Raw genomic sequence first — 26,162 nt, 5'->3', positions numbered from 1 at the left:
GATGAGGTCTCGCTGCCCAGGCGGGTCTCGAACCCGCGGGCTCAGGCAATCTACTCACCTCAGCCTCCCAAAGGTGCGGGATTACAGGCTGAGCCACGAGCCCGGCTGAAATTATAAATTTTAAAAATATTTTAAAGAATATTAATTCCAGTTGTTTAAGTAATGTGTTCATTGCAGAAAATATGGAAAACATAAAAATGAAAAAAAAAAGAATAGTTCCTAAAACTTTACTACCTGGAGATAATCTCTGTTAACATTTTGAAGTATATTCTTTAAGGGCTTATTTTCCTATATTTGGAATCATACTATGTATACATTTATTCCAGATGCCCAGTGAGTTAGCTAGAGAATTCAACGGCAGACTTTTTAGAAAGAATTCTGTTTATTAAGGCTTAGTGGCCAAAGGAAAAAAAGTACCACCAACTGATCAAATTCCCACCTTTTCTCCTAATAGTTTACCCTTGGTCTCAGGGCAAGTGATAGTTTACAGATTGATTTGGCAGGTGATAATTTGAGGGGAAAGATTGCTCTTGAACAATCTGCTCTGGACCCTGAACTTTAATTGGTTGGTCAAGAAGAAAATTGAAGCATCAATTTGAATCTCAAAGTGTTACTGGAAAGTGGCATTCCACAATTATACCTGAGATGTGTTCCATGATAGGGTGTTGATTCTCTTCAGCTCTTGTTCCTACATTTCTGTTATCAGGGAACTCTTCCTCACTTACCAGTAAGAATGTTTATTCCAGCTGGCCTTCTCATTCCTATTGATGCTTATTGGTAGTAGAGTAACTTATCATTTATTTAATAGTACTGTTCTGTGTAATAAAGCAAAATTTAGCTGAATTAAAGGTATTTGTTTTCAGCAATGGAGTTTTACACACACACACACACACACACACACACACACACACACACACACACAAACAACCTTAACTATTGAAACTCTATATAAATTTAGAAAAAATTAAATATTGTTCTACAAAAATTATTGAAACTATGATAAAACATATTAAAAAACATTTATGAGGCTGCGCATGGTGGCTCATGCCTGTAATCCCAGCAATTTGGGAGGCAGAGGTGAAAAGAGTACCTGAGCCTTAGGGCTCCAGACCAGCCTGGGCAACTTGTTGACCTCATCTCTACAATAAATCAAAAATTAGGTGGGCATGGCAGTGCATGCCTGTAGTTTGGATTACTTGGAAGACTGAGGTGGAAGTATTGCCTGAGTTCAGCAGGTCTGGGCTGTGGCAGCCATAATCATGCCACTGCATTCCAACCTGGACCACAGACTCTGACCCCCCTCCAAAAATATCTATAATTGGAGGCAGTGTACATGTGATGCTTAGTTGGTAAATGCTGTCTGTATATCAACATACTTTGAAAATTATCCTTCTGTATGTCAGGTGATATCTTGTATGACTTATTGACATTTTTGCATGTGACACACGGGTTTTTTTATTGTTGTTGTTTTTTGGGTTTGTTTGTTTTTTTTAATTCGAGTCTCACTTTGTCACCCAGACTGGAGTGCAGTGGCCGTTCCCGGCCACCACAGCCTCGACCTGCTGGGCTCTGGCGATCCTTCCTCCTCAGCCTTCTGAGTAACCGGAATTACAGGCATGTGCTACCATGCCCAGCTGATTTTTTTGATTTATTGTAGAGGTGAGGTCTCACCAAGTTGCCCAGGCGGGTCTCAAACCCACAGGCTCAGACAATCCACTCACTTTGGCCTCCCAAAGTGCTGGGATTACAGGCTGAGCCACCGAGCCCGGCTGTTTTTTGGGTTTTTTTGAGTTGAGGTTTCACTCTGTCATCCAGGCTGGAATGCAGTGACTCGCTGCAACCTTGACCTCCTGAGCTTGGGTGATCCTTCTACCTCAGCCTCCCAAGTAGTAGGTCTACAGGTGTATGCCACCACACCTGGCAATTTGTTTGATTTTCTTTTTTGTAGAGACAAGGTCTCACTATTTGCCTAGGCCGGTCTTGAACTCCTGAGCTCAAGCAATCTTCCTACCTCTGCCTCCCAAAGTGCTGGGATCACAGGCAGGAGCCACCACACCCAGCCATGACACACGGTTCTAAAAGCCATTGATAATATAATAGCTATATTGATGTGTTCAATCTTTTTCATGTATCTGCAAACATAAACTTCACTGATTTTTTCCTTTGACATTTAAAAACAGTTTTGGGTTTCCAATGAACCCAAATTGAGAATTGCATATTTGTATATATCATCTCTAGTTATTTCAAGCTCCTTATGCTCTTATTTAAATCATATATACTGTAACCAATGCACACTCTAAATGTTTTTTTTATTTTTATTTTTTTTGATACAAGATCTCACTCTGTTGCCCAGGCAAGAGTGCAGTGGTGTGATCATAGCTCACTGTAGCCTCCAACTCCTAGGCTCAAGCAATCCTTCTACCTCACTCTCGCTAATAGCTGGGTCTACAGGCAAGTGCCACTATGCCTGGCTAAATTTTCAATTTTTTTGTAGCAACGAGGTTTAGCTATGTTGTCCAGGCTAGTCTCAAACTCCTGACCTCAAGTGATCCTTCCACCTTGGTTTCCCAAAGTGCTGAGATTTCAGGATTGAACCATTGTGTCTGACCCACTATAAACACTGAGTGAACACATGGATTTAGAAATGAATAACTTTATTGTGTGATTTACTGAATAATTCCAGTTTGAATTGAGATAGAATTATATCCTCAAATATGAGGATATGTTTTATTTGGACTAAGTTATCCTTTATATTATAAAGTACTTAATTTTGAAGGTTGTTCTTTTGTGGCTGATGTACATTGTCATAGATTTTTTAAAACATCACACAGGTACACATATACATCATGTATACAAGGATATTCATGATAGTGGTGGTTGAAGTATAAGTGTAAAACAAATCTAAAATATTTATTGAACATTTGTTGATATATAAAACATTTGGGAGATAAAAAAGAAACTGGACTGGTATTTTCTTCACAGCATTTAAATCAAGCTAAGGCTACAAAATACAATGTTCCCTTTATCTTTCCTAACCAATCACAAAGTAATTATGAAGCACAATATAAGGGAGGAAAATTTAATGTAGAAAGAAAAACTGGGAAGTATAGAGCAAAGCAATAAATAAAATGAATTGGGAATTTTCACAGAAGGTATTCTCAAAGAAATGAAAAGTGTGACGGAATAAAGAGTGCATGTAAAATCTGTGAAAGGTACTCATTCCTTCCACGTTTCTTTTTTTTTTTTTTTGAGTTGGAATCTCACTCTGTCACCCAGACTGGAGTGCAGTGGCCGCTCCCGGCCACCGCAGCCTCAACCTGCTGGGCTCCGGCGATCCTTCCGCCTCAGCCTTCCAAGTAGCTGGAACTACAGGCGTGCGCTACCACGCCCGGCTGATTTTTTAATTTATTGTAGAGATGAGGTCTCACCAAGTTGCCCAGGCGGATCTCGAACCCGCAGGCTCAGGCAATCCATTCACCTTAGCCTCCCAAAGCTCTGGGATTACAGGCTGAGCCACCGAACCCGGCTTCACATTTCATACTAATTAAAAATTTAAATTTTGTTTGTTTATAAAATGGTTATGTACAGAGCCTTTTTGTGCAAGCTGCATTTTGAGGGAAACAAAAATTAATGATAAGCCTGCTTCTGAAATTACGTTGATGATAATTGGAGAGAAAGGGAATTCAAATCATTTCATGAAGGAAGAGTTACCACAAAATAATTCCTTGGAGAGGAATGTCATACTTCTTAATTAGTCCCCTAGTTATTCTCCAGAATTTTACCATTTGAATCTAACAAGTAATTTGTGGGTATTATCTTGGTGGAGTTTATCCCCCAGCTTTATAAACAGATAGAAGTATATTGGAATAAGGGCCAATATGAATAACTTGTCTGTAAAGCTGAAATAAAAAGTGCCATATTAGTGGCAGCGTAAAAGCTGCAGCATAGTTAGTGATAAAAAGGATGGATTCTTAGATCATACTGCTTGTGCTTGAATCCTAGTTCTTTTTTTTTTTGAGTTGGAGTCTCACTTGGTTGCCCTGGCTGGAGTGCAGTGACACGCTCATGGCCACCCCAGCGTCGGCCTACTGGACTCAGGTGATCCTTCTGCCTCAGCCTTCCAAGTAGCCGGAACTACAGATGTGCGCTACCACACCCAGCTAATTTTTTATTTATTGTAGAGAATAGGTTTCACCAAGTTGTCCAGGTTGGTCTCGAACCCCCAGGCTCAGGCAATCCATTCACCTTGGCCTCCCAAAGTGCTGGGATTACAGGCTGAGCCAGTGAGCCTGGCCCCCAGTTCTTATGTGACCTTGGTCAATTTTTTCGGTAGGGATTGTTAATACTTACCTCATGGTTGGTTGTGAGGATTTTTTTTGTTTTGTTTTGTTTTGAATGGAGTCTCACTCTGTCGCCCAGGCTGGAGTGCAGTGGCATGCTCACGGCCATCGCAGCCTCGACCTGCCAGGCTCAGGCAATCCTTCCTCCTCAGCCTTCCAAGTTGCTGGAACTATAGGCATATACCACCACACCCGGCTAATTTTTTGATTTATTGTAGCAATGAGGTCTCACTAAGTTGCCCAGGCTGGTCTCTAACCCATGGGCTCAGGCAGTCCTCTCACTTTGGCCTCCCAAAGTGCTGAGATTATAGGCATGAACCACTGCACCCAGCCTGGAGGATTTTAATGAAAGTAGTATATAAAGTGCTAAGTATGTAATCTCACTTTTGCTAATGTTTTGACCACCTTTTCAATATTTTAGTAATGACTATGTAAGTTAATAAACAAAATAAATTAGCCGGGCATGGTGGTGTGTACCTGCTGTTCCAGCTACTTGGAAGGCCAAGGTAGAAGAGTCACCTGAGCCCAGCAGGTCAAGGCTGTGGTGACCGTGAGCAGCGTGCCACTGCACTTCAGCCTGGACAACAGAGTGAGATCCAACTGAAAAAATAAAAAAGAAAGATCTTAATAATGTTTGTGTGCTTAAGCTGTTAGGCTTAAATAATTAGAATTAAAATTAGTATGGAGGCTGAGCGCAGTGGCATACACCTGTAATCCTTAGGAGGCCAAGGCAGGAGGATTGCTTGAGGCCAAGAGCTCAAGACCAGCTTAGGTAATAAAGTGAAGCTTAGCTCAACAATTTATAAAATTTTTAAAAAATAGTATGTAAAACAGACATAAAAGATAAATAGGCCGGGCTTGGTGGCTCAGCCTGTAATCCCGCGCCTTTGGGAGGTTGAGGTGAGTGGATTGCCTGAGCCCACGGGTTCGAGACCCGCCTGGGCAACTTGGTGAGACCTCATCTCTACAATAAAAATCAAAAAAATTAGCCGGGCATGGTAGCGCGCACCTGTAGTTCCAGCTGCTTGGAAAGCTGAGGCGGAAGGATCGTCAGAGCCCAGCAGGTCGAGGCTGCGGTGGCCAGGAGCAACCACTGCACTCCAGTCTAGACGACTGAGTAAGACTCCAACTCAACAAAAAAAGGCATAAATAGGCAAACTTGGAATGTAAATGTTAGTAGTAAAAATCATGTTGACTATGGGCAAATATATTTCAGAGTCCTGAATTTCTGTCCTTTTTTCTAACATCTTTCACTTAAACCAAATGATCAAACAAAAAGCATCTTTCGAACTTCTTTATTATGGCACATTTCTTTTTTTTTTTTTGAGTTGGAGTCTCACTCTGTCACCCAGACTGGAGTGCAGTGGCCCCTCCCGGCCGCCGCAGCCGCCACTTGCTGGGCTACGGCGATCCTTCCGCCTTAGCCTTCCAAGCAGCCGGAATTACAGGCATGTGTTACCACGCCCGGCTGATTTTTTGATTTATTGTAGAAATGAGGTCTCGCTGCCCAGGCGGGTCTCAAGCCCGCAGGCTCAGGCAATCTACTCACCTCAGCCTCCCAAAGGCGCGGGATTACAGGCTGAGCCACCGAGCCCAGCATTATGGCACATTTCAAACATATTCATACTAAGATTTCCAGAATCCATACCCCAGATGCAAACAGTTATCAATTTATGCCCAATCTTGTTTCATCCATATCTCTGCTCAACCTTCTCACTCAGATTATTTGGAGGCAATTTTCAAATATCTTATAATTTCAGACATAATGATATGTATTGAACACTATTTTGTAGGATATTCTAAAAGCTGTTAGGACAAAATATTAGCCATTGGGATCTGAGAAGGCTAATAAATAACACTATTTTTCCTTCCCACGTTTGGAACCAGTTTAGAAATAAAATGCAGGCATCAGACAGAGAGAAGTCAAAATATTAATTTTATTACTAATAGAGCTGAATTTGGGCTCCATAATGCCCTCTCCAAATTGAACTTAACACTAAAGTGGAGCCCTTTGTCCTTGCATTGGCAGGGCCAACCCCCGCACACTTTTTGTATAGATGAGCAAAAATTGTGTTCTTTCTGATATTGGGCTACTCTAAATTAAGAGAACTCTGAGAGGTTGAATCACAGATGGACCAACAGCTCTTTCCCTTAACACCTCTTTTCCTAAGTCACTTCTGCTCCCATAAGGAGGAGTGTGTGAGGTAACAAAGAAAGGTTAAAAGTGTTCCTTCTACTCTTTTCCTTCCTTGGGACTAGTGTGCAATTTTCCTTTACCAGGTGGAAACACAGGTAGCAGGGATAGATGTTCCCCAAAATACTTGCCTTCAAAGAGCCTTCTTAGAGTTTAGTTGAGTATACGAGAATACAAAAATCATAAGCCTTAGAACAGAATTCACCGATTTTTAAAAATTAAGGGGTTGGAGCCGGGCTCGGTGGCTCAGCCTGTAATCCCGCGCCTTTGGGAGACTGAGGTGAGTGGATTGCCTGAGCCTGTGGGTTCGAGACCCGCCTGGGCAGCGAGACCTCATCTCTACAATAAATCAAAATGAGGTGGGCGTGGTAGCGCATGCCTGTAATTCCAGCTACTTGGAAGGCTGAGGCGGAAGAATCGCTGGAGCCCAGCAGGTCGAGGCTGCGGTGGCCGGGAGCGGCCACTGCACTCCAGTCTGGGCGACAGAGTGAGACTACAACTCAGAAAAAAAAAAATTAAGGGGTTGGCCAGGTACGGTAGCACACACCTGTAATCCCTGCACTTGGGGAGGTGGTGGTGAGGGGATTACCTGAGCTCAGGGGTTCGAGACCAGCCTGAGCAACATGGCGAGACCTCGTCTCTACAATAAATCAAAAAATTAGCCAGGTGTGGTGCACGCCTGTAGTTCCAGCTACTTGGAAGACTGAGGTGGAAGGATCACATGAGACCAGTAGGTCGAGGCTGCGGTGGCCATGAGTGTGCCACTGCACTCCAGCCTGGGCAACAGAGTGAGACTCTGGCGCAAAAAAAAAAAAAAAAAAAAAATTATACAGCTTGATTTTTTAAAAAAATGTACACACCATGCCCGACATGGTGGCTCACACCTGTATTCCCAGCACTTTGGGAGGTTGAGGCAAGAGGATTACCTGAACCCAGGAGTTCTAGATGAGCCTGGGTAACATGGCAAGACCTCATTTCTACAATAAATTTAAAAATTAACCGGATGTGATGACACGCCTGTAGTCCCAACTACTTGGAAGTCTGAGGTGGAAGGATCACCTGAGCTCAGGAGGTCAAGGCTGCAGTAGTCATGATTATGGCACTGCAGTCCAGCCTGGACACCAAGGTAGCCACCACTCAGATCAAGATATAGAACACTTCTAGAACCCCATGAGTCCCTGTATCCCTTTCCAGTCTATCCCTCTTCCTCCCTGCAGAGGTAACTTACCACTCCTCTGACTTGTTTATTCCCTTGATTATTCAAGATAGCAGTTTTCAAAGTATGATCTAGGTGAACTCCTGGGGGTCCCAGAGGTCCTTTCACAGTTCTGCAAGGTTAAAACTGCCTGAGCAACTTGGTGAGACCTCATCTCTACAATAAATAAAAAATCAGCCGGGCGTGGTAGCGAGCGTCTGTAGTTCCAGCTACTTGGAAGGCTGAGGCGTAAGGATCACCAGAGCCCAGCAGGTCGAGGCTGCAGTGGCCTGGAGCGGCCACTGCACTCCAGTCTGGGTGACAGAGTGAGACTCCAACTCAAAAAAAAAACAGAACTATCTTCGGAAGCTGTCATTTGGCTTTTTCATTGCATTAACATTTGCATTGTTTGTACAAAAGCATTAGTGGTTAAAGCTACTATTGCCTTAGCACAGATTAAAGCAGTGGTACTAAAGAATACAATTCTTTTTTTTTGAGTTGGAGTCACACTCTGTCGTCCAGGTTGGAGTGCCGTGGTATGCTCATGGCTACTGCAGCCTCGATTTGCTGGGCTTAGGTGATCCTTCCACCTCAGCCTTCCAAGTACCTGGAACTTTAGGCATGCGTCACCATGCCTGGCTAATTTTTTGATTTATTCTAGAGATGAGGTCTGGCCAATTTGCCCAGGCTGGTCTTGAACCTGTGGGCTCAGGCAATCCTCTCGCCTCCACCTCCCAAAGTGTTGGGATTACAGATGTGAGCCACTGTACCTGGCTCAAGCCATTGTATTCTTTACAATGAGCCATCTTGTACTCATGGTTTTTTTTGTTTGTTTGTTTCACTTAATATCCTTGATGTGTTAGTAAAAATTGTTAATTTTATTGAATTTTGACTCTTGAGTACACATAAAATTTTTTCCCATCTTTATTTTAGATTCAGGAGTATACGTGCATACTTGCTACGTTGACATATTGTGTAGTGGTGGGGATTGGGTCTCAGGTCGTCCCTTCCTCAGAAAGTGAACATTGTATCCAATAGGTAATTTCTGAATCCTAACTTTATACCTCACCTCCCTCCTTTATTGTGTCCCAAGTGTGTTTTTTCCATGTTTGTAATCATTTAGCTTGCACATATGAGTGAGAACAAGCAGTGCTTAGTTTTCTGTTTCTGAGTTAGTTCACTTAGGATAATCTCCAGCTCCATCCATGTTGCTGCAAGGGACCTGATTTCATTCTTTTTTATGGCTGTTTAGTATTCCATGGTATGTGTATGTGTGTGTGTTCCACATTTCCTTTATCCGGTCAGTTGTTGGTGGGCACTTAGGTTGGTTTCTTGATTTACTATTGAATGATGCATACATTTTAATATTCTGTGTGACAAAATTGGGAATACATACAAAACACTTTTGCTACTTAAAGTATGATGTTTGTCTTGAAGAAAAAGTATCTGTGCAGTCATTTGAGTTGTGAGCTGAATTACCTTTCGTTTTTCTGATAGAACACCATTTTTTACTTAAAAGAATGAGTAGCGATTGTGGTTATTTAGGCTTGAGTATTTAGCAAGTATGTTCTTGAAAATACCTGGGCATGGTGGCTCACATCTGTGATTCCAGGACTTTGGGAGACTGAGGCAGGGAGATTGCTAGAGCCCAGGAGTTTGAGATCAGCTTAGGCAATACAGTGAGACCTCCTCTCTTAAAAACAAAAATTAAAAAAAAAACAGCTGGTGTGGTGGTGAGTGCCTGTTAGTCCCAGCTACTTGGAAAGTTTTGATGGGAGGTTGACATGGGAGGATCACCTGAGCTCAGGAGGCTGAGGCTATGATGAGCTGTGACTGTGCCACCCATTACAGCCTAGGCAACAGAGTGAGACCTCGACCTTCTGAAAAAGAGAGGCTGGGCATGTTGGCTCAAGCCTGTAATCCAGCACTTTGGGAGGCCAAGGCAAGAGGATTGCCTGAGCCCAGGGGTTTGAGACTAGCCTGGGCAACTTAGCAAGACCTCATCTCTACAATAAATAAAAAAAATTAGCCAGGCATGGTGGTTACTTGGAAGGCTGAGGTGGAGGGATCACGTGAGCCCAGCAGGTTGAGGCTGTGGTGGCTGTGAGTGTGCCACTGCACTCCAGCCTGGGCAACAGAGTGAGACTCCAACTCAAAAAAAAAGAAAGAAAGAAAGAAAGAAAATGAATAAAGTGAGTCACTTTAAGAAGCCAATCCAGCTGCCACCTTCTTTTTATTTTTTTTTTAAAACATTTATTTATTTATTGTTTTGGAGATGATGTCTCACTCTGTCATCCAGGCTGGGCAGTGGCACAATCATAACTCACTGCAGCCTCAAACTCCTGGGCTCAAGCAATCATACCTGGATACTTTTTTTCTGTAGAAGTGTTGCCTAGGCTAGTCTCACACTCCTAGGCTCAAGTGACCCTTTAGTCTTGACTTCCCAAAGTGTTTGAATTACAGGTGTGAGCCACTGTGCCTAGTCCAGCTGCCTTCTAGTAAGGCAGTGCCAATAAATACATTTGAGCTTTCGAGCAAAAATTGGAATTTTGGAAAACTTTTATCTGCCACCATGATGAGCTTGACATCTTTCAATTCTTAAAGACTTTCCTAAGTAGATCAAATGTTAACAAACTTGATTTTTAAAATATTGTGTAATGAAATATGTCAACATTTAGAAGATCAGCATAAGTTAGTCATTTTCCAAATGACCAATGCATGATATTATAAATCATGCATGGGTAAATGATCCATTTGAAATTCAATGGATTTTTATGTAATAGAGTATGAAGTTATTGGTGTGGTTCAGATTCTGCATTGCAGCTAAATTTTAAGAAAGTGCCACTTATTGAGCTGGGTGTGGTGTTGCATTCCTGTACTTCCAATTATTTGAGTGGCTGAGGCAGGAGTATCACTTGAGCCCAGGAGTTCAAGATTGTTGCTGTGATTGTGCCTATGAATAACCACTGTGCTCTAACTTGGGCAACATAGCAAGACTGGTCTCTAAAATAGCCACATACTGAATTTTGATGCAATATCAAAGAAGAATCTTTCATTTCCAACTACATTCTGTGTGATGGTGGATATATATTCTCATATATATATATATATATATATATATATGAGATAATCTTGTTGTTTTCTATTAAACCAGACATTAAAGAAATTTGCAAAAGTGTAAAACAATATTACTCTTTTCATTACATTATTTTTGTCTTGGAAAATGTTTTTCATAAAAGTGTTATGTTAGTATGTAATGTGTTTATTATTATTTTTAAATAAAGAAATTAAATTTCTAGGACTCTCCCCACATCCTCTCCAGCATCTGTTGTTTTTTGAGTTATTGATGATAGCCATTCTGACAGGAGTTAGGTGGTGTCTCAGTGTGGTTTTTGTTTTTGTTTTTGTTTTTGTTTTTTTGAGTTGGAGTCTCACTCTGTCGCCCAGACTGGAGTGCAGTGGCCGCCCCTGGCCACTGCAGCCTCAACCTGCTGGGCTCTGGTGATCCTTCCGCCTCAGCCTTCCAAGTAGCTGGAACTACAGGCGCACGCTACCATGTCCAGCTAGTTTTATTTTTATTTATTGTAGAGATGAGGTCTCGCCAAGTTGCCCAAGTGGGTCTCAAACCCGCGGGCTCAGGCAATCCACTCACCTCAGCCTCCCAATGTGCTAGGATTACAGGCTAAGCCACTGAGCCCGGCTGGTTTTTTTTTTTGAGTCAGAGTCTCACTCTGTCACCCAGTCTGGAATGCAGTGGCACACTCACAGCCACCGCAGCCTCAACCTGCTGGGCTCAGGTGATCCTTCCGCCTCAGCCTTCTAAGTAGCTGGGAACTACAGGTATGCGTCACCCTTGCTAGTTTTTTTTATTTATTGTAGAGACGAGGTCTCGCCATATTGCCCAGGTTGGTCTCGAACCCCTGGGCTAAGGCAATCCTCTTGCCTCTGCCTCCCAAAGTTCTGGGATTACAGGTGTGAGCCACCTCGCTGGCTCTCAGTGTGTTTTTAGTTTGCATTTCTTTGATGATTAGTGAGGTCGAGCATCTTTTCATATATCCGTTGGCTGCTTGTATGTCTTCTTTTGAGAAGTGTCTATTTATATCTTTTGCCCACTTTTTAATAGGACTGTTTGGTTTTTTTCCTTTGGCACGTTTGAGTTCCTTTTAGATCCTGGATGTTAGGCCTTTGTTCAAATATTTTCTCCTGTTCTGTGGGCTGTCTTTTGCTTTGCAGAAGCTTTTCAGTTTGATGTGGTCCCACTTGTCTATCTTATCTCTTATGGCATGGGCTTTTGAGGTTTTTGTTAGGAATGAATGCTTCTTTTATTTTTATTTTTTGGGTTGGAGTCTCACTCCGTTGCCCAGACTGGAGTGCAGTGACACGCTCACAGCCACCCCAGCGTCAACCCTCTGGGCACCAGTGATCCTTCCGCCTCAGTCTTCCAAGTAGCCAGAACCACAGGCGCACGCTACCACGTCCGGCTAATTTTTGATTTATTGTAGAGATGAAGTCTTGTCAAGTTGCCCAGGTGGGTCTCAAACCCGCGGGCTCAGGCAATCCACTCACCTCAGCCTCCAAAAGGCGCGGGATTACAGGCTGAGCCACTGAGCCCGGCTAATTCTTAAGTATAATTAGAATCATTGTAATCTGAAGTGGTAAGAAAGTGGTTCATGGAGTATTTGAGAGGAGAACTCTAGATCTCAAATTAAGGTTGACAAGATTAGGAAGCTGCTGTGAAGAGAATGTTCCAGGCATATGGCATATGCAAACTTTTATTATTCTATTTTTAAAGTAATGCATATTCATTGCCTATAAGCTACAGATGAACACATTTTAGAAGAGGAAAATCATTTGTATTTCAACAAGCTGGAGATAACTGCCATTACTTTCATTTTCTAAGTAAGTTAAACTACTGACTCGTTCTTGTGCCAAAAAGCAAGGAAGTTAAAAGGACACAGGAGTCAACTTGAAGGAGCTAATGAGATTAACTTCGATCACTTGATGTGGTGTCTGCCAGGCTTTTCTATTTTGAAGTTACCTTTTTCTCCTTATAATTAGTAAGTATTTTTGCAAGGATGTGCTTTGACACTTAACTACATAAACACCCCATTCCTCATCAAGCTTTTCATTCTTTTATTAAAAAGGATTTGCAAGTTATTTTATTTAGTGGTTTAAGCCTGTCGCTATCCTTATTTTGATCCTAGCATTGTCCCGGATTTGGCCAGTGAGAGGTCCTTCAAGCTTGCTCCTGTGTCCTTTCTACTTCCTTGCTTTTTGGTAAAAGTGGTCAGTACTTTAACTTACTAATAACCCCTTTAGCACTCTTGTCTTTTTGGTAAAATTCTAGAGTGCTGTGTTTTGTTTTGTTTTTTTAGTTGGGGGGGGTCTCACTCTGTCACCCAGGTTGAAGTGCTGTGACAGAATCATAGTTTACTGCAGCCTCTAACTCCTGGGCTCAGGTGATCCTTTCTTCTCAATCTCCAGAGTAGGTGGGACTACGAGCATGTACCACCATGCCTGGCTAATTTTTTTTTTCTTTTTTTGTAGAGATGAGGCCTAATTATGTTGCCCAAACTGGTCTTGAACTCCTGGGCTCAATCAGTCCTCTTGCCTCGGCCTCCTAAAGTGCTGGGGTTACAGACGTGAGCCACCACACCCAGCCTGTTTTTGAATATTTATTATCTGAATATAACATATTTCCATAGTTTTTGACCAAAACAAGGGCCAACTAATCTTAGCTAATCAAGGGCAATCTAACCTCAAAAGGGCACCTTCTTTTGAAAAAACTATACCCTCTATATTTACTGCATCTGCTTTCTATCATGCATCAACTCCAGCATCCAAAGTAAACCTAAAATCAGACTAGTGTTGTTTTTTTTTTTTTGAGTTGGAGTCTCACTCTGTCGCCCAGACTGGAGTGTAGTGGCATGCTTCCGGTCATCGCAGCCTCGACCTGCTGGGCTCCGGCCATTGTTCCTCCTCAGCCTTCTAAGGAGCTGGAACTACAGGCATGCGCTACCACACCCAGCTACTTTTTTGATTTATTGTAGAGATGAGGTCTCACCAAGTTGTCCAGTCGGGTCTCGAACCCACGGGCTCAGGCAATCCACTAACCTTGGCCTCCCAAAGCACCGGATTACAGGCTGAGCCACCGAGCCCAGCTCAGATTAGTGTTTTTACATGGATATTCCGAAACTCTGCTAAAGTGATGAAATTTATAACATTAATATGAATATATTTGTTTCTATATATCCTTATGTTTCTGTTGATTATTAATTAGGTTATCATTAAAAATACAATATGACAATATCAAAGAAGACAAGTTTAAAAACTCTGAGCAAATATGTTCAGATGGTATTGAATATAAAACTTTTTTTTTTTTTTTTGAGTCGCAATCTCACTCTGTCACCCAGGCTGGAGTGCAGTGGCACACTCACGACCACCGCAGCCTTGACCTGCTGGGCTCAGGTGATCCTTCCGCCTCAGCCTTCCGAGTAGCTGGAACCAAAGGCGTGTGCCACCATGCCTGTCTAATTTTTTGATTTGCTGTAGAGACGAGGTCTCACCATGTTGCTCAGGCTGGTCTCAAACCTCTGAGCTCAGGCAATCCTCTCACCTCCACCTCCCAAAGTGCTGGGATTATAGACATGAGCCACAATGCCCAGCCTATAAAACATTTTAATGCTGATAATTAAGTACTTTAGGTATGAGCAGTACTGTAAACTTTCTTTTTATTGAGAGTTTATTGTCTCTATTAGAAGAAATTGGCTGTTCTCCAAAGTACTTTTTTCTGTATGTTTCATGAATTATTTAGTAATACTGAAATCCTTTAGTTTTAGAACATTTTAAAACCTTTGGCTAGTATGTGTAAAGCTATTTGACTCTTTACATAGTATATGATATTAGATAATTTTTTATCATTCAGTATATTCCCATCAAAATTTGTGCCTTTTTTAATGGAAAATGTAGTTCATTTAGAAAGTAAGTTGGACAGAGAGAGGAAATTCACCTCCATAAGGTAAGGGAGGAGGCCAAAGCTTAGGAAACATGCAGGCATAGCTGAAAGAGCCATGTGGCCCGATCAGAGTTTTGCAATGCAATGGCCAAAATTTGTGTCCTTTTTATTACAGTATTACTTATTACTCCAATTGATGGACATTTACCAAATACCTACTCTTTACCAGTTACTATGGTAATGACAAGAGTAATGATTAAAGGAATAATCCTGTACTTTCTCTGAATGTTCACTATAGTATTTTATTGAATCTAATGCTATTGGCTATAAAGTGCACAATTTTTATGTACTATTAAGTAAGAAAGAGAAAAGCTTGCCAATTAAACTATTATGCACCACTCATTGTGAAATGCATCCTAACTCCAGAGATATTAAAAAGTGAAAAGCTATCATTTTAGAATTGATGTCATATGGCACTTTGAATGTTAATTCATTTAATTAGATCAGTCCTATGAAATAGGTACTATCATTATCCTCATTCTAATAGATTAGGAAGTTCAACAATAGAGAAGTTAATTATAATACTATACGAAAACGTTTGTCAGTAATGGGAAACTGTCAAGGGAGGGGGGTGGGATTGGCAGTTGAGGGAAACTGCTGGGGGGTTGGGCATGCCTCATCAAAGGTACCTGCATAATCAGTGTTTGTATACCTAACCCTGAATTGTACCCTACATTTTTATAATTAAAAAAAAAAAATACCAACAGAGAAGTTTGGTAACTTTCCCAAGGGACACAGTATTAAATAGATTGGAGACCAAGCATTCTAACAACAGAGTCTTACCCTTTACCACTACACTACTCCCTTCAGTCAAGGTGATTAAAACACAGTCACTTCTTTTAAGCAATTCATGGAAAAGAGAGGAGAGAGACAGGTAAATAATGTATGCTACAATATGATAAATACCTTAGTAGAGATATGCATAAGAAACTATGGGAATACAGAGGAGAGAGTGTTTAACTCTGAGGAGATGTGTGAGAGGGGACATGTGGCCTGCTGGCGCCTTGTAGTACAGCCTGCCCACTACATCAGTGTACCAGCTAGCATTGTTGTGAGAGGCTTTGGTTGGCTTCAGTGAATTTTTTTTTAAGTCAGAGTCTTATTCAGTCACCTAGGCTCGAGTACTGTGGCATGCTCACAGCCACCGCAGTCTCGACCTGCTGGGAGCAGGTGATTTTCCACCTCAGCCTTCCAAGAAGCTAGAACTACAGGCACACACCATCACGCCCAGCTAATTTTTTGATTTATTGCAGAGACGAGGTCTCAACAAGTTGCCGGACTTGTCTCAAACCCCTGGGCTCAGGCAGTCCTCCTGCCTCTGCCTCCCAAAGTGCTGGGATTACAGGTGTGAACTCCGTGCCTGGCTAGCTTCAGTAAAAAAAAAAATTTGGAGATTCTTTCAATGTGTCTGCCCATTTCATAATGAGTAATTTACCTAAACAACCTGCCCTCATAGCACTGAGTGTTTAGCAGTTTTTGACGAAGAAACGGCATGGCAATTATGCCCCACCCTTCCTGTTCACCCAATCTTGCCCCAAGCAACTTTTTTTTGTTTCCCCAGATGGAAAAAACCCTCAAAGGGAAATGTTTTGCCAATGTGGAAAAGGTGAAACAAAAAACAGCAGAAGTACTAAAAGGCATCATACTTGACAGAGTTCAAAAACTGATTTGAGCAGTGTAAGAAGCATCTTATAGGTGTATTGCATCAAACAGAGTACTTTGAGGGTGACTGAAGTTTAAACATGTAAGAACACACAGTTTTTGATAAATTCCATTCTTTTTAGTCCACCCCATATGTGTACTAAGTCCTCTTCTGTTTTTCCTTTGACAGATAAGCAAATATTATAGCATAAAAATCATGTTTAGTTTCTTCTAAGCCTCCTGCATTGATATGGCTGTTTTGTTCTTTGATTCTTACTGGTACAACTAAAAAACAATTCTGTTTTTGAGTCCGTGTCTCACTGTTGCCCAGGCTGGTGTACAGTGGCACCCTCACAACCACAGCAGCCTCGACTGGCGGGGCTCAGGCAATCTTTCCACCTCAGCCTTCCAAGTAGCTGGAACTACAGTTGCGTGCTACAACACTTGGCTTATTTTTTTTAATTTATTTTGGAGACGAGGTCTCACCAAGTTGCCCAGGCTGGTCTCAAACCCCTGAGCTTAGGCAATCCTCTTGCCTTAGCCTCTCAAAGTGCTAGGATTACAGGCTTGAGCCACTGCGCCTGGCCTAAAAATCAATTCTAAATACAGATTGAGTTTCTCTAATTCAACAGTCCAAAATCTGAAATGCTCCAAAATCTGAAACGTTTTGAGCACCGGCATGAAGCCACATGTGGAAAATTTCACACCTGACCTCACATAACAAGTTGCAAACAAAAAGACAGCCAACACACAGTTTGTTCAGCAACCCCAAGGGAAAAAAGGATCCTCCTGTCCCCCTTTAGTTGCAGTATATCTTTTCTGAGTATGCCTAGATTCCCCCATGCAAGCATGTCCATAAAGAGTAATAAAATGGCATGTGTACAGGCTGGTTGCGCCAATAGCAGATTCTTCATGATACCTCACATAGCACCAAGATCTGCATACATTACTCATTGTTTTTGTTGTTTGTTTTTGTTTATTTTCTGCTCTGTGGTGTAAAGATATTGTTGAAAATGTCAAAAGGGCCTTCGGATACCACTGTAACAGTGATAAGGAAAAGAGGAAGCACTTATGTTTACCTATAGCATAGAAAGTCAAGCTGTTTGAGAAACTAGACAGCGGTGTAAGTGTGAAATATCTTACAGAAGAGTATGATGTTGAAATGACCATCACATATGACCTTAAGAAATAGAAGGATGCCGGGCTCGATGGCTCAGCCTGTATTCCCGTGTTTTGGGAGGCTGAGGTGAGTGGATTGCCTGAGCCTGCGGGTTCGAGACTTGCCTGGACAACTTGGCGAGACCACATCTCTACAATAAATCAGAAAAAAATTAGCCGGGCGTGGTAGCACATGCCTGTAGTTCCAGCTACTTGGAAGGCTGAGGCGGAAGGATCACTGGAGCCCAGCAGGTCGAGGCTGCAGGGGCAGGGAGCGGCCACTGCACTCCAGTCTGGGCGACAGAGTGAGACTCCAACTCAAAAACAAAAAAAAAGAAAAAAAAGAAATAGAAGGATAAACTGTTGAAATTCTTTGCTGAAAGTGATGAACAGAAGTTAATGAAAAATGGGAAAACACTGCATTAAGCTAAAAATAAAAATCTCAATTCACTCAAAGAGTGAATCCATCAGTATGTCAGCAAACACATGCCACTCAATGGCATGCTGATCATGCAACAAGCAAAGATCTATTATGGTGAGCTGAAAATGGAAAGGAACTGTGAATATTCAGCAGGCTGGTAGCAGAAATATAAGGGCAAACATATTACCTTTTTTTTTGTTAGTCAGAGTCTTACTGTTGCCTGTGCTGGAGCATAATGGAACGCTCACGGCCACCACACCCTCTACCTGCTGGGCTCAGGCAATTATTCCACCTCAACCTTCCAAGTAGCTGGAACTACAAGCACGCACCACCACACCAAGCTAGTTTTTGTTTGTTTGTTTGTTTAATTTTAGAAACGAGATCTTGCCAAGTTGCCTGGGCTGGTCTCGAACTCTGGGCTCAAGCAATCCTCTTGCCTCCGCCTCCCAAGATGCTGGGATCACAGGCATGGGCCACTGTGTCGGCATCATTATATTTTATTTTATTTTGTTATTTTTCGAATTGGAGTCTCCCTCTGTCACCCAGGCTGGAGTGCGGTGGCATACTCATGGCTACCGCAGCCTCGACCTCCTGGGCTCAGGCTGTCCTTCCACCTCAGCCTTCCAAGTAGCTAGGACTACAGGCATACCCCACCAAGCCCAGGTAATTTCTTGATTTATTATAAAGGTGAGGTCTCACCAAGTTGCCCATGCTGTTCTTGAACCAGGAGGCTCAGGCAGTCCTCTCACCTCAGCCTTCCACAGTGGTGGGATTATAGGCATGAGCCACCGTACCCAGCCTCATTACATTTTAAAAGATTTGTGAGGGGTGACTGGGAAAAAATAAAATAAAAGATTTGTGATATTAAGCATCTGCTGACCACAAAGTAGTGGAGAAATTTATTGACGAGTTTGCCAAGGTAATTGCTGAAGAAAATCTGATGCCAGAACAAGTCTATAATGCTAATGAAATATCACTGTTTTGGCATTATTGTCTCAGAAAGACAATGATGAAACAGAAATTAAGGCTGTCAAGGACAGGATAACTGTGCCAGGATGTGCCAATGCGGCAGGCTTATGTAAGTGTAAACTTGCTGTAATAGGCAACAACTTCCGTCCTTGCTGCTTTCAAGGAATGAATTTCTTACCAGTCCATTATGCTAACAAAAAGCCATGGATTACCAGGAACATCTTTTCTGATTGATCTCATAAACAGCAGCTGTGCTTACTAATGGACAGTTAGACTGGATGACACCTGCAAGTTTTTGTTATTCCTTTACAGCCGTTCTGCTCATCTACCAGTTGAAATTCTCTTCAAAAATAATGCTTATGCCATGTACTTTCCCCTAAATACGACTTTATTAATTCCATGTGACCAGGGTATCCTTAGATCAATGAAGAGTATACATAAAAACACTTTCTTGTGCTAGCAGCGGTGAACAGAGGTGTAGGTGTGGAAGGTTTTCAAAAGGAGTTTAACATGAAGAATGCTGTCTATCCTGTTGCTAATACTTGGAACACAGTGAATACAGACACATTTGTGCATGCCTGGCACAACCTCTGGCCTGTTACTCTGTTGAGTGATGATGGTGAGCAAGGTGATGACTTTTAAGGATTCTGTAAGATAATGCTGGATGTGAAAAAAAAAATTTTTTTTTTTAAAGAAAAAGCAAAAGAAAGGGATTTTGTATGTAAAATGAGAAAGAAATAATGTCTGATTTCCTTACATATGCCAATAATATGCCATCAGAGTTCATAAGTAAACCAAAAAAGGTGGTTATCAAAGACTTTTTTATTTTGAGTCAGTCTTACTCTGTCACCCAGGCTATAGTACAGTGGCACACTTACGGCTACCCCAGCCATGATTTGCTGGGCTCAGGCGATCCTTCTGCCTCAAGCTTCCAAGTAACCGGAACTACAGGCATTTGCCACCATGCCCAGCTAATTTTTTGATTTACTGTAGAGATGAGGTCTTGCCAAGTTGCCCAGACTGATCTCAAACCCATGGGCTCAGGCAATCCTCTCACCTTGGCCTCCCAAAGTGCTGGGATTATAGGCGTGAGCCACTGTGCCTGGCCTAAGGACATTTTTTAACATTGATCATGAGACTCCAGTTGCTCATTCATTGACCAATGATGAAATAGCCAAGATTCTGAATCAAAGTGATCATGATAATAGTGACGGTGAAGTTGACCTTGTAAACACAGCAGAGCGGGGCTTGGTGGCTCAGCCTGTAATCCCACGCTTTGGGAGGCTGAGGTGAGTGGATTGCCTGAGCCGCAGGTTGGAGACCTGCCTCTCTACAATAAATCAACAGTTAGCGAGACCTCATCTCTACAATAAATCAACAGTTAGCTGGTCGTGGTAGCGCATGCCTGTAGTTCCAGCTACTTGGAAGGCTGAGGCAGAAGGATCGCCGGAGCCCAGCAGGTCGAGGCTGCGGTGGCCGGGAGCGGCCACTACACTCCAGTCTGGGTGACAGAGTGAGACTCCAACTCAAAAAAAAAAATAAATCATGTCAGTTTATAACATCAAAGAGAGACTTACTTCAAAGATAAAAACTGATAAACAGACACATGACTCTAGAAGAAACATGGTAGAAAGCCATTCAGCAGAGTGCCTCCTTACCCCTAGAGGACTCACTTCCTGGTCTCTTAACTGCTTCTGATGTTTCTTCTCACCTTAAAAAATAAAAGACAGTGTATAATGACCTTTTATTCAAAACACAGCATTGTAGGTGGAAACAGAAGTTCAGCTGTCGTTTTTTGTTCTGTTATTTAACAGCCGATAGAGGTGTTCTGGTGATGCTACTGTGCTGCTTAGTTACCCTAAACATGCTATTTTTTCACTACATTAATGGTACACCTTATTTATTACTGTGAAGTACTAATGTGTGAATAAGTGTAAGAAAATGCTTATCAGTAGCATATGAATTTGGAGTCAGGAATGATGGTGATGCCAAACAACCACAGATTGGCCTTATGAGTGACTAAGATAGTGACTCCTTTACTTTCTGATGGTTCAGTGTACACATACTTTGCTTCATGCACAAAATTATTTAAAATATTGTACAAACTCGCCTTTATGCTATGTGTATAAGGTGTATATGAAACATAAATTTTGTATTTAGTCTTGGGTCCCATCCCCAAGATTTGTCTTTAAGTATATGCAAATATTATAAAATTAAAATCCAAAATCCAAGATGCTCCCAAGCATCTTGGATAAGGGGTACTCACCTGTATTATTACACTCTTTAAAACATGTGTAATGTCTACCCAAAAAAAAATCAAGATTCGTTAGGTGTATCTTATTAAAATTAATTTATGGAAAAGTAAAATGTTCAAAATAGATAAGTAAAAGAAGTTTAATATTTTCACAGGTGCTGGAGAAAATTTGGAGAACACAATGGCTGCCTTTCAGCAGTAAGTATGTAAAAAGGTACTCTTTTAGAGTTTACAGCTTATCTTTAAAGTGATGATGATCCACAAAGCCAGAATAGTATACATGTAGCATCCATGTGTGATAGTCGTTTCTATTTTATTAAGATGTCTTTTTTAATTTAGTTAGTCTGAAGTGTTGCAAAGAGTGTTTGGCTCCTGTATTACTGAAAAAGTAGATCAGAGTTTTGGGTAATCAAAAGATACTGTAGTTCTAAAGCTGAACAAAGGTATTTGTAACAAGGACTGTATTGTGTATAATGCTAATTAGTCTTGGAGAGAAAGAGAAAATGAAACAACTGTGCATTGGCTGCTATTTATGAATAAAATTATATGCCTTTGTCCCCAGTAATTTTTGTACAGACTTAAGCCTGCAGTCTGATTTTTTCTTGGCAGTCTCATGAGTGTCAGTCTTATTTTTCAATACAGTAAATTTTAAAAACTACTATTTATAAATTATTCATATTTCATATAGATGTCCTTTAGAACACCTTGCAGAGAAGTGGCAGGAGAGATAAGAATGAAAACTGATTAATACCTTGTTCTTTGTCTTAGAGTCAATGATTATCATCAGTCTACGGTAATTGTGAGACACTGGTTTCTTTTTCCTGACAGGCAAAGCAGGGAATGTGAAAAGTTAAACCCAGTGAAAGACATTACCTATCCATACTTAGTAAGAAAAATATTTTTTTATATAATTGTGGAGCAATTTTATGTATATAATTGGGACTAAGAAATATAAATTTGATTTAACATTTTGTTCTGCTTCTCACCATTCAAATTTACCCTAGAGATTATTTTTTCTGTCATTAGGTATAAAGGCACTGCTTCTCCACATTCTAGTTTCATCTCATTCCTATCTTCCTTGTATTAGTCATCTCTTACTCTTCCTGTTCTATAATATGATGCCTTTTGTTTATGATCTCAAAAGTCTGTTACAAAAATGCAAAATTTTTCCTTCTATCACAGGCTGTGATAGCAACTCTTTTAATTTAAATTACTTTTGTTTTGTTTTTTTGAGTTGGAGTCTCATTCTGTCACCCAGGCTAGAGTGCAGTGACATGCTCCTGGCAACTGCAGCCTCAACCTGCAGGGCTCAGGCGATCCTTCTGCCTCAGCCTCCCAAGTAGCTGGAACTACAGGCATGTACCAACCATGCCTGACTAGTTAAAAAATTATTATTTATTGTAGAGATGAGGTCTCGCCATGTTGCTCAGGCTGGTTTTCTCTACTTAGACTGTATATCTGGCTAGGTAACCATTAGCTAAATATAATTTTATGTGCACAATTTCTATGAGATACACACACACACACACACACACACACACACACACACACACACACACTATCATATATCATTTAGTTGCCTGGGAGGTAGGTAATATATATGACTTGGGAAAAAAACTACTCATAACTTTAAGTGATTTTAGCATTCTTTATGTTTAAAGTATAAAATAAATAAATTTTTCTCCTTTTTTTCTTTTTTTGAATCAGCGTCTTTAAAAAAGGGCTAGAGTGCAGTGGCACTATCACAGCTCACCGCAGCCTCAATCTCATGGACTCAGGCAATCCTTCATGGCCACCCCAGCGCCCACCTCCCAAGTAGCTGGAACTACAGGCATGCGCCACCACACCCAGCTCATTTTTAAATTTTTATAGAGATGAGCTCTTGCTATGTTGCCTAGGCTGGTCTCAAATTCCTGGGCTCAAGCAATCTTCCAGTCTTGGCCTCCCATAATGCTGGGATTATAAACATGAGCTATCTGCCGGGCTCGGTGGCTCAGCCTGTAATCCCAGCACTTTTGGAGGCCAAAGCAAGTGGATTGCCTGAGCCCGCAGGTTCAAGACCAGCCCAGGCAACTTGGCGAGACCTTGTCTCTACAATAAATGAAAAAAATTAGCTGGGCATGGTAGTGCATGCCTGTAGTTCCGCCTACTTAAAAGACTGAGGCAGAAGGATCACCGGAGCCTAGCAGGTGGGCGCTGGGGTGGCCATGAGCCTGTGTGCCATTGCACTCCAGCCTGGGCAATGGAGTGAGACTCCAACTCAAAAACAAAATAAATAAATAAACATGAGCTATCACACCCGGTCCATACCCAGTCCATATTTTTTGTTAGAGTTTTACCAACAACCCTTATTTATGAAGCTGAAACGCTAGGTTGTAAAATGAGTTATTTTCAAGGATGGTAATTTGAAAATATCACAACTTTAAAAAAAAATTTGAAGACTTTGATCCTCTGAACATTTTTTTTTATTTAAAGGATTTCTAATTTAGATAGTTCTAACTTGCTAAATATAATATTATATTTCCTATCTTCAACAGTTTTTATATAATTGTATTCAAATAGTAACTACTGAAACATGCTACAACCTTTTCTATCATAAGGCAGCTTTCTATAACTTAAAAAAATTTTTTGGATGTTTTTCTGGTACTTCAGAAGAGAACACCTCATCCATACGTTATTATTAGGGTTTGCTAGATATATTTATTTGTAAGGCTACTTGCCAACTGACTTTGAAATGTATATAAAACCTAAATTAAAAAAACTTTAACCTCTTTTTTGAGTTTTTTGTTGTTGGTGGCATTGGCCTGTATGTGTATATGTGTTTGTGTGTCTTATGCATTAGTGCTCTTGCTGTCAACAATGCTATTAAATTGTACTTTTTAAAAATGTACAAATACAGATTTCTACTATTTAACTGTTAGAACACTTAAAAGATGTATGTGGCCCGTGGGTTCGAGACCCACCTGGGCAACTTGGCGAGACCTCATCTCTACAATAAATCAAAAAATTAGCCGGGTGTGGTAGCGCGCACCTGTAGTTCCAGCTACTTGGAAGGCTGAGGTGAAAGGATCGCCAGAGTCCAGCAGGTCAAGCCTGCGGTGGCCGGGAGCAGCCATTGCACTCCAGTCTGGGTGACAGAGTGAGATTCCAACTCAAAAAAAAAAAAAAGATGTATGTGGCGGGTTTTTTTTTTACATACTTGCTTCATGAACAAGAAAAAATTGCTTAAACATATATTTTAAGGTACTGTATATTGAAAAGCTAAAGAGTTATAATATATAATCAGCAAAAGGTGGATACTGTGCTTAAGTATATGGTATATCCTTAATAGGATAGGTAGTTGAGGGAAACATAGTAAAAATATAATGACCAGCTAAAACTTAGATCTTACTTATGTACGTATTCAGTTATACATTTCACAAAGCATGTAAATTACAACAGAGAGGTAAAGATGAGAAGATATTGGGGAAAATATGAATAGTTGATGTGAAAAGCCTTCTTAAGATCAACCAGAAAATCAAAAGATATCAAGATTAGATGAGCTATCTTTTGAAGAGATGGAGAAGCTACTTTTAAAATGTGAAATGTTGACCAGGTGCAGTGGCTCATGCCTGTAATCCCAGCACTTTGGGGGGCTGAGGCAGGAGGATTGCTTGAACCCAGGAGTTCAAGACCAGGCTGGGCAACATAGCGAGACCCTTTCTCTACAAAAAATTTAAAAATTGATTTGGTGGTGGCGTGTGCCTTTAGTTCCAACTACTTGGGAGGCTGAGGCAGAAGGATCACCTGATCCCAGCAGTTGAGGCTGCAGTGAGTTGTGATCATGTCACTGCACTCCAGCCTGGGTGACAGAGTGAGACCTTGACTCGAAAAAAAAAGGTGGGGGGGAATGTTTGAGATTAAGATGCGATTAACATGTGGACAAAGTGGTGTGTCTAGCAAAGTGAAAAGACTTTAGGAATGTATGAAAAATTGATTATATTATAGTGGGGCTAAATAAGGAATTAGAACTGGCAAAGAGAAATAATTGCGTCTCACAATTTATGAAATGTTCTTTAGTGAAGTTCATAAAATGCTTTCACAAACACCTAGTGGGAGTGGTAGCTAATGAGTATAATCCCAGCACTTGGGAGGCCAAAACAGGAGGATTACTTGAGCCCAGGAATTTGAGACCAGCCTGGAAAATATAGTGAGACTTTGTCTCTACAACAAATCACAAAATTTGCCGAGCATTATCTACTCTGGAGGCTGAGGTGAAAGGATTGCCTGAGCCTAGGAGTTCAAGGCTGTGGTAAGCCATGATCATGCCATTGCACTCCAGCCTGGGTGACAGAATGAGACCCCAACTCAAAACAAACACAAAACCATCTCTCTTAGGTTATGAATATAGCTCTTGTATTATTTTCTAGGATCAGGAATCTTTTCTTATTGATCTCTCAATCCTAATGCCTAGCTCAGGCTCTGACACAGATAGCTTTCACTAGTTACTTACTGATTGAGATATGGAATGGGGCAATCACGAATAAAGCAAAATATTAGCACAAGACAGATGAAGGAGATATAGATAGCCCCCTTCATAGTGAGTATAGAACCAAAAACAAAGGAATTGTACTGCATGCAAACACACACACAGTCACTAAGCCCTTGAGTATGTAAAATTTGGTTCTTAAGAGCTAATAAGCCGGGCTCGTTGGCTCAGCCTGTAATCCCACGCCTTTGGGAGGCTGAGGTGAGTGGATTGTCTAAGCCCGCAGGTTTGAGACCCGCCTGGGCAGGCGAGACCTCATCGCTACAATAAATCAAAAAATTAGCTGGGCGTGGTCAGCACTCGCCTATAGTTCCAGTTACTTGGAAGGCTGAGGCGGAAGGATCGCGGAGCCCAGCAGGTTGAGGCTGCAATGGCTGGGAGCGGCCACTGCACTCCAGTCTGGGTGACAGAGTGAGACTCTAACTCCAAAAAAAAAAAAAAGAATCC

General features: G+C 41.4%; 1 protein-coding gene across 2 annotated transcripts in view; it reads left to right on the top strand.

The window, feature by feature from the left end:
* GDPD1 (glycerophosphodiester phosphodiesterase domain containing 1) overlaps positions 1-26,162 on the top strand; it is a 67,972-nt gene that overhangs the window by 5,365 nt on the left and 36,445 nt on the right. For both annotated transcript variants that reach the window (XM_008068282.1, XM_021717694.1), the window contains exon 2: positions 21,343-21,385. In XM_008068282.1, coding sequence (XP_008066473.1) covers positions 21,343-21,385 — 43 coding nt within the window. The remainder of the gene's footprint in view (positions 1-21,342; positions 21,386-26,162) is intronic.

The sequence above is a fragment of the Carlito syrichta genome, unplaced genomic scaffold (assembly GCF_000164805.1).
Source record: "Carlito syrichta isolate Samal-C Ts95f unplaced genomic scaffold, Tarsius_syrichta-2.0.1 Scaffold309926, whole genome shotgun sequence".
In the NCBI taxonomy this organism is placed as follows: domain Eukaryota; kingdom Metazoa; phylum Chordata; class Mammalia; order Primates; family Tarsiidae; genus Carlito; species Carlito syrichta.
Note: the sequence above shows the minus strand (reverse complement) of the source record. Positions and strands in the feature narration are given on the sequence as shown.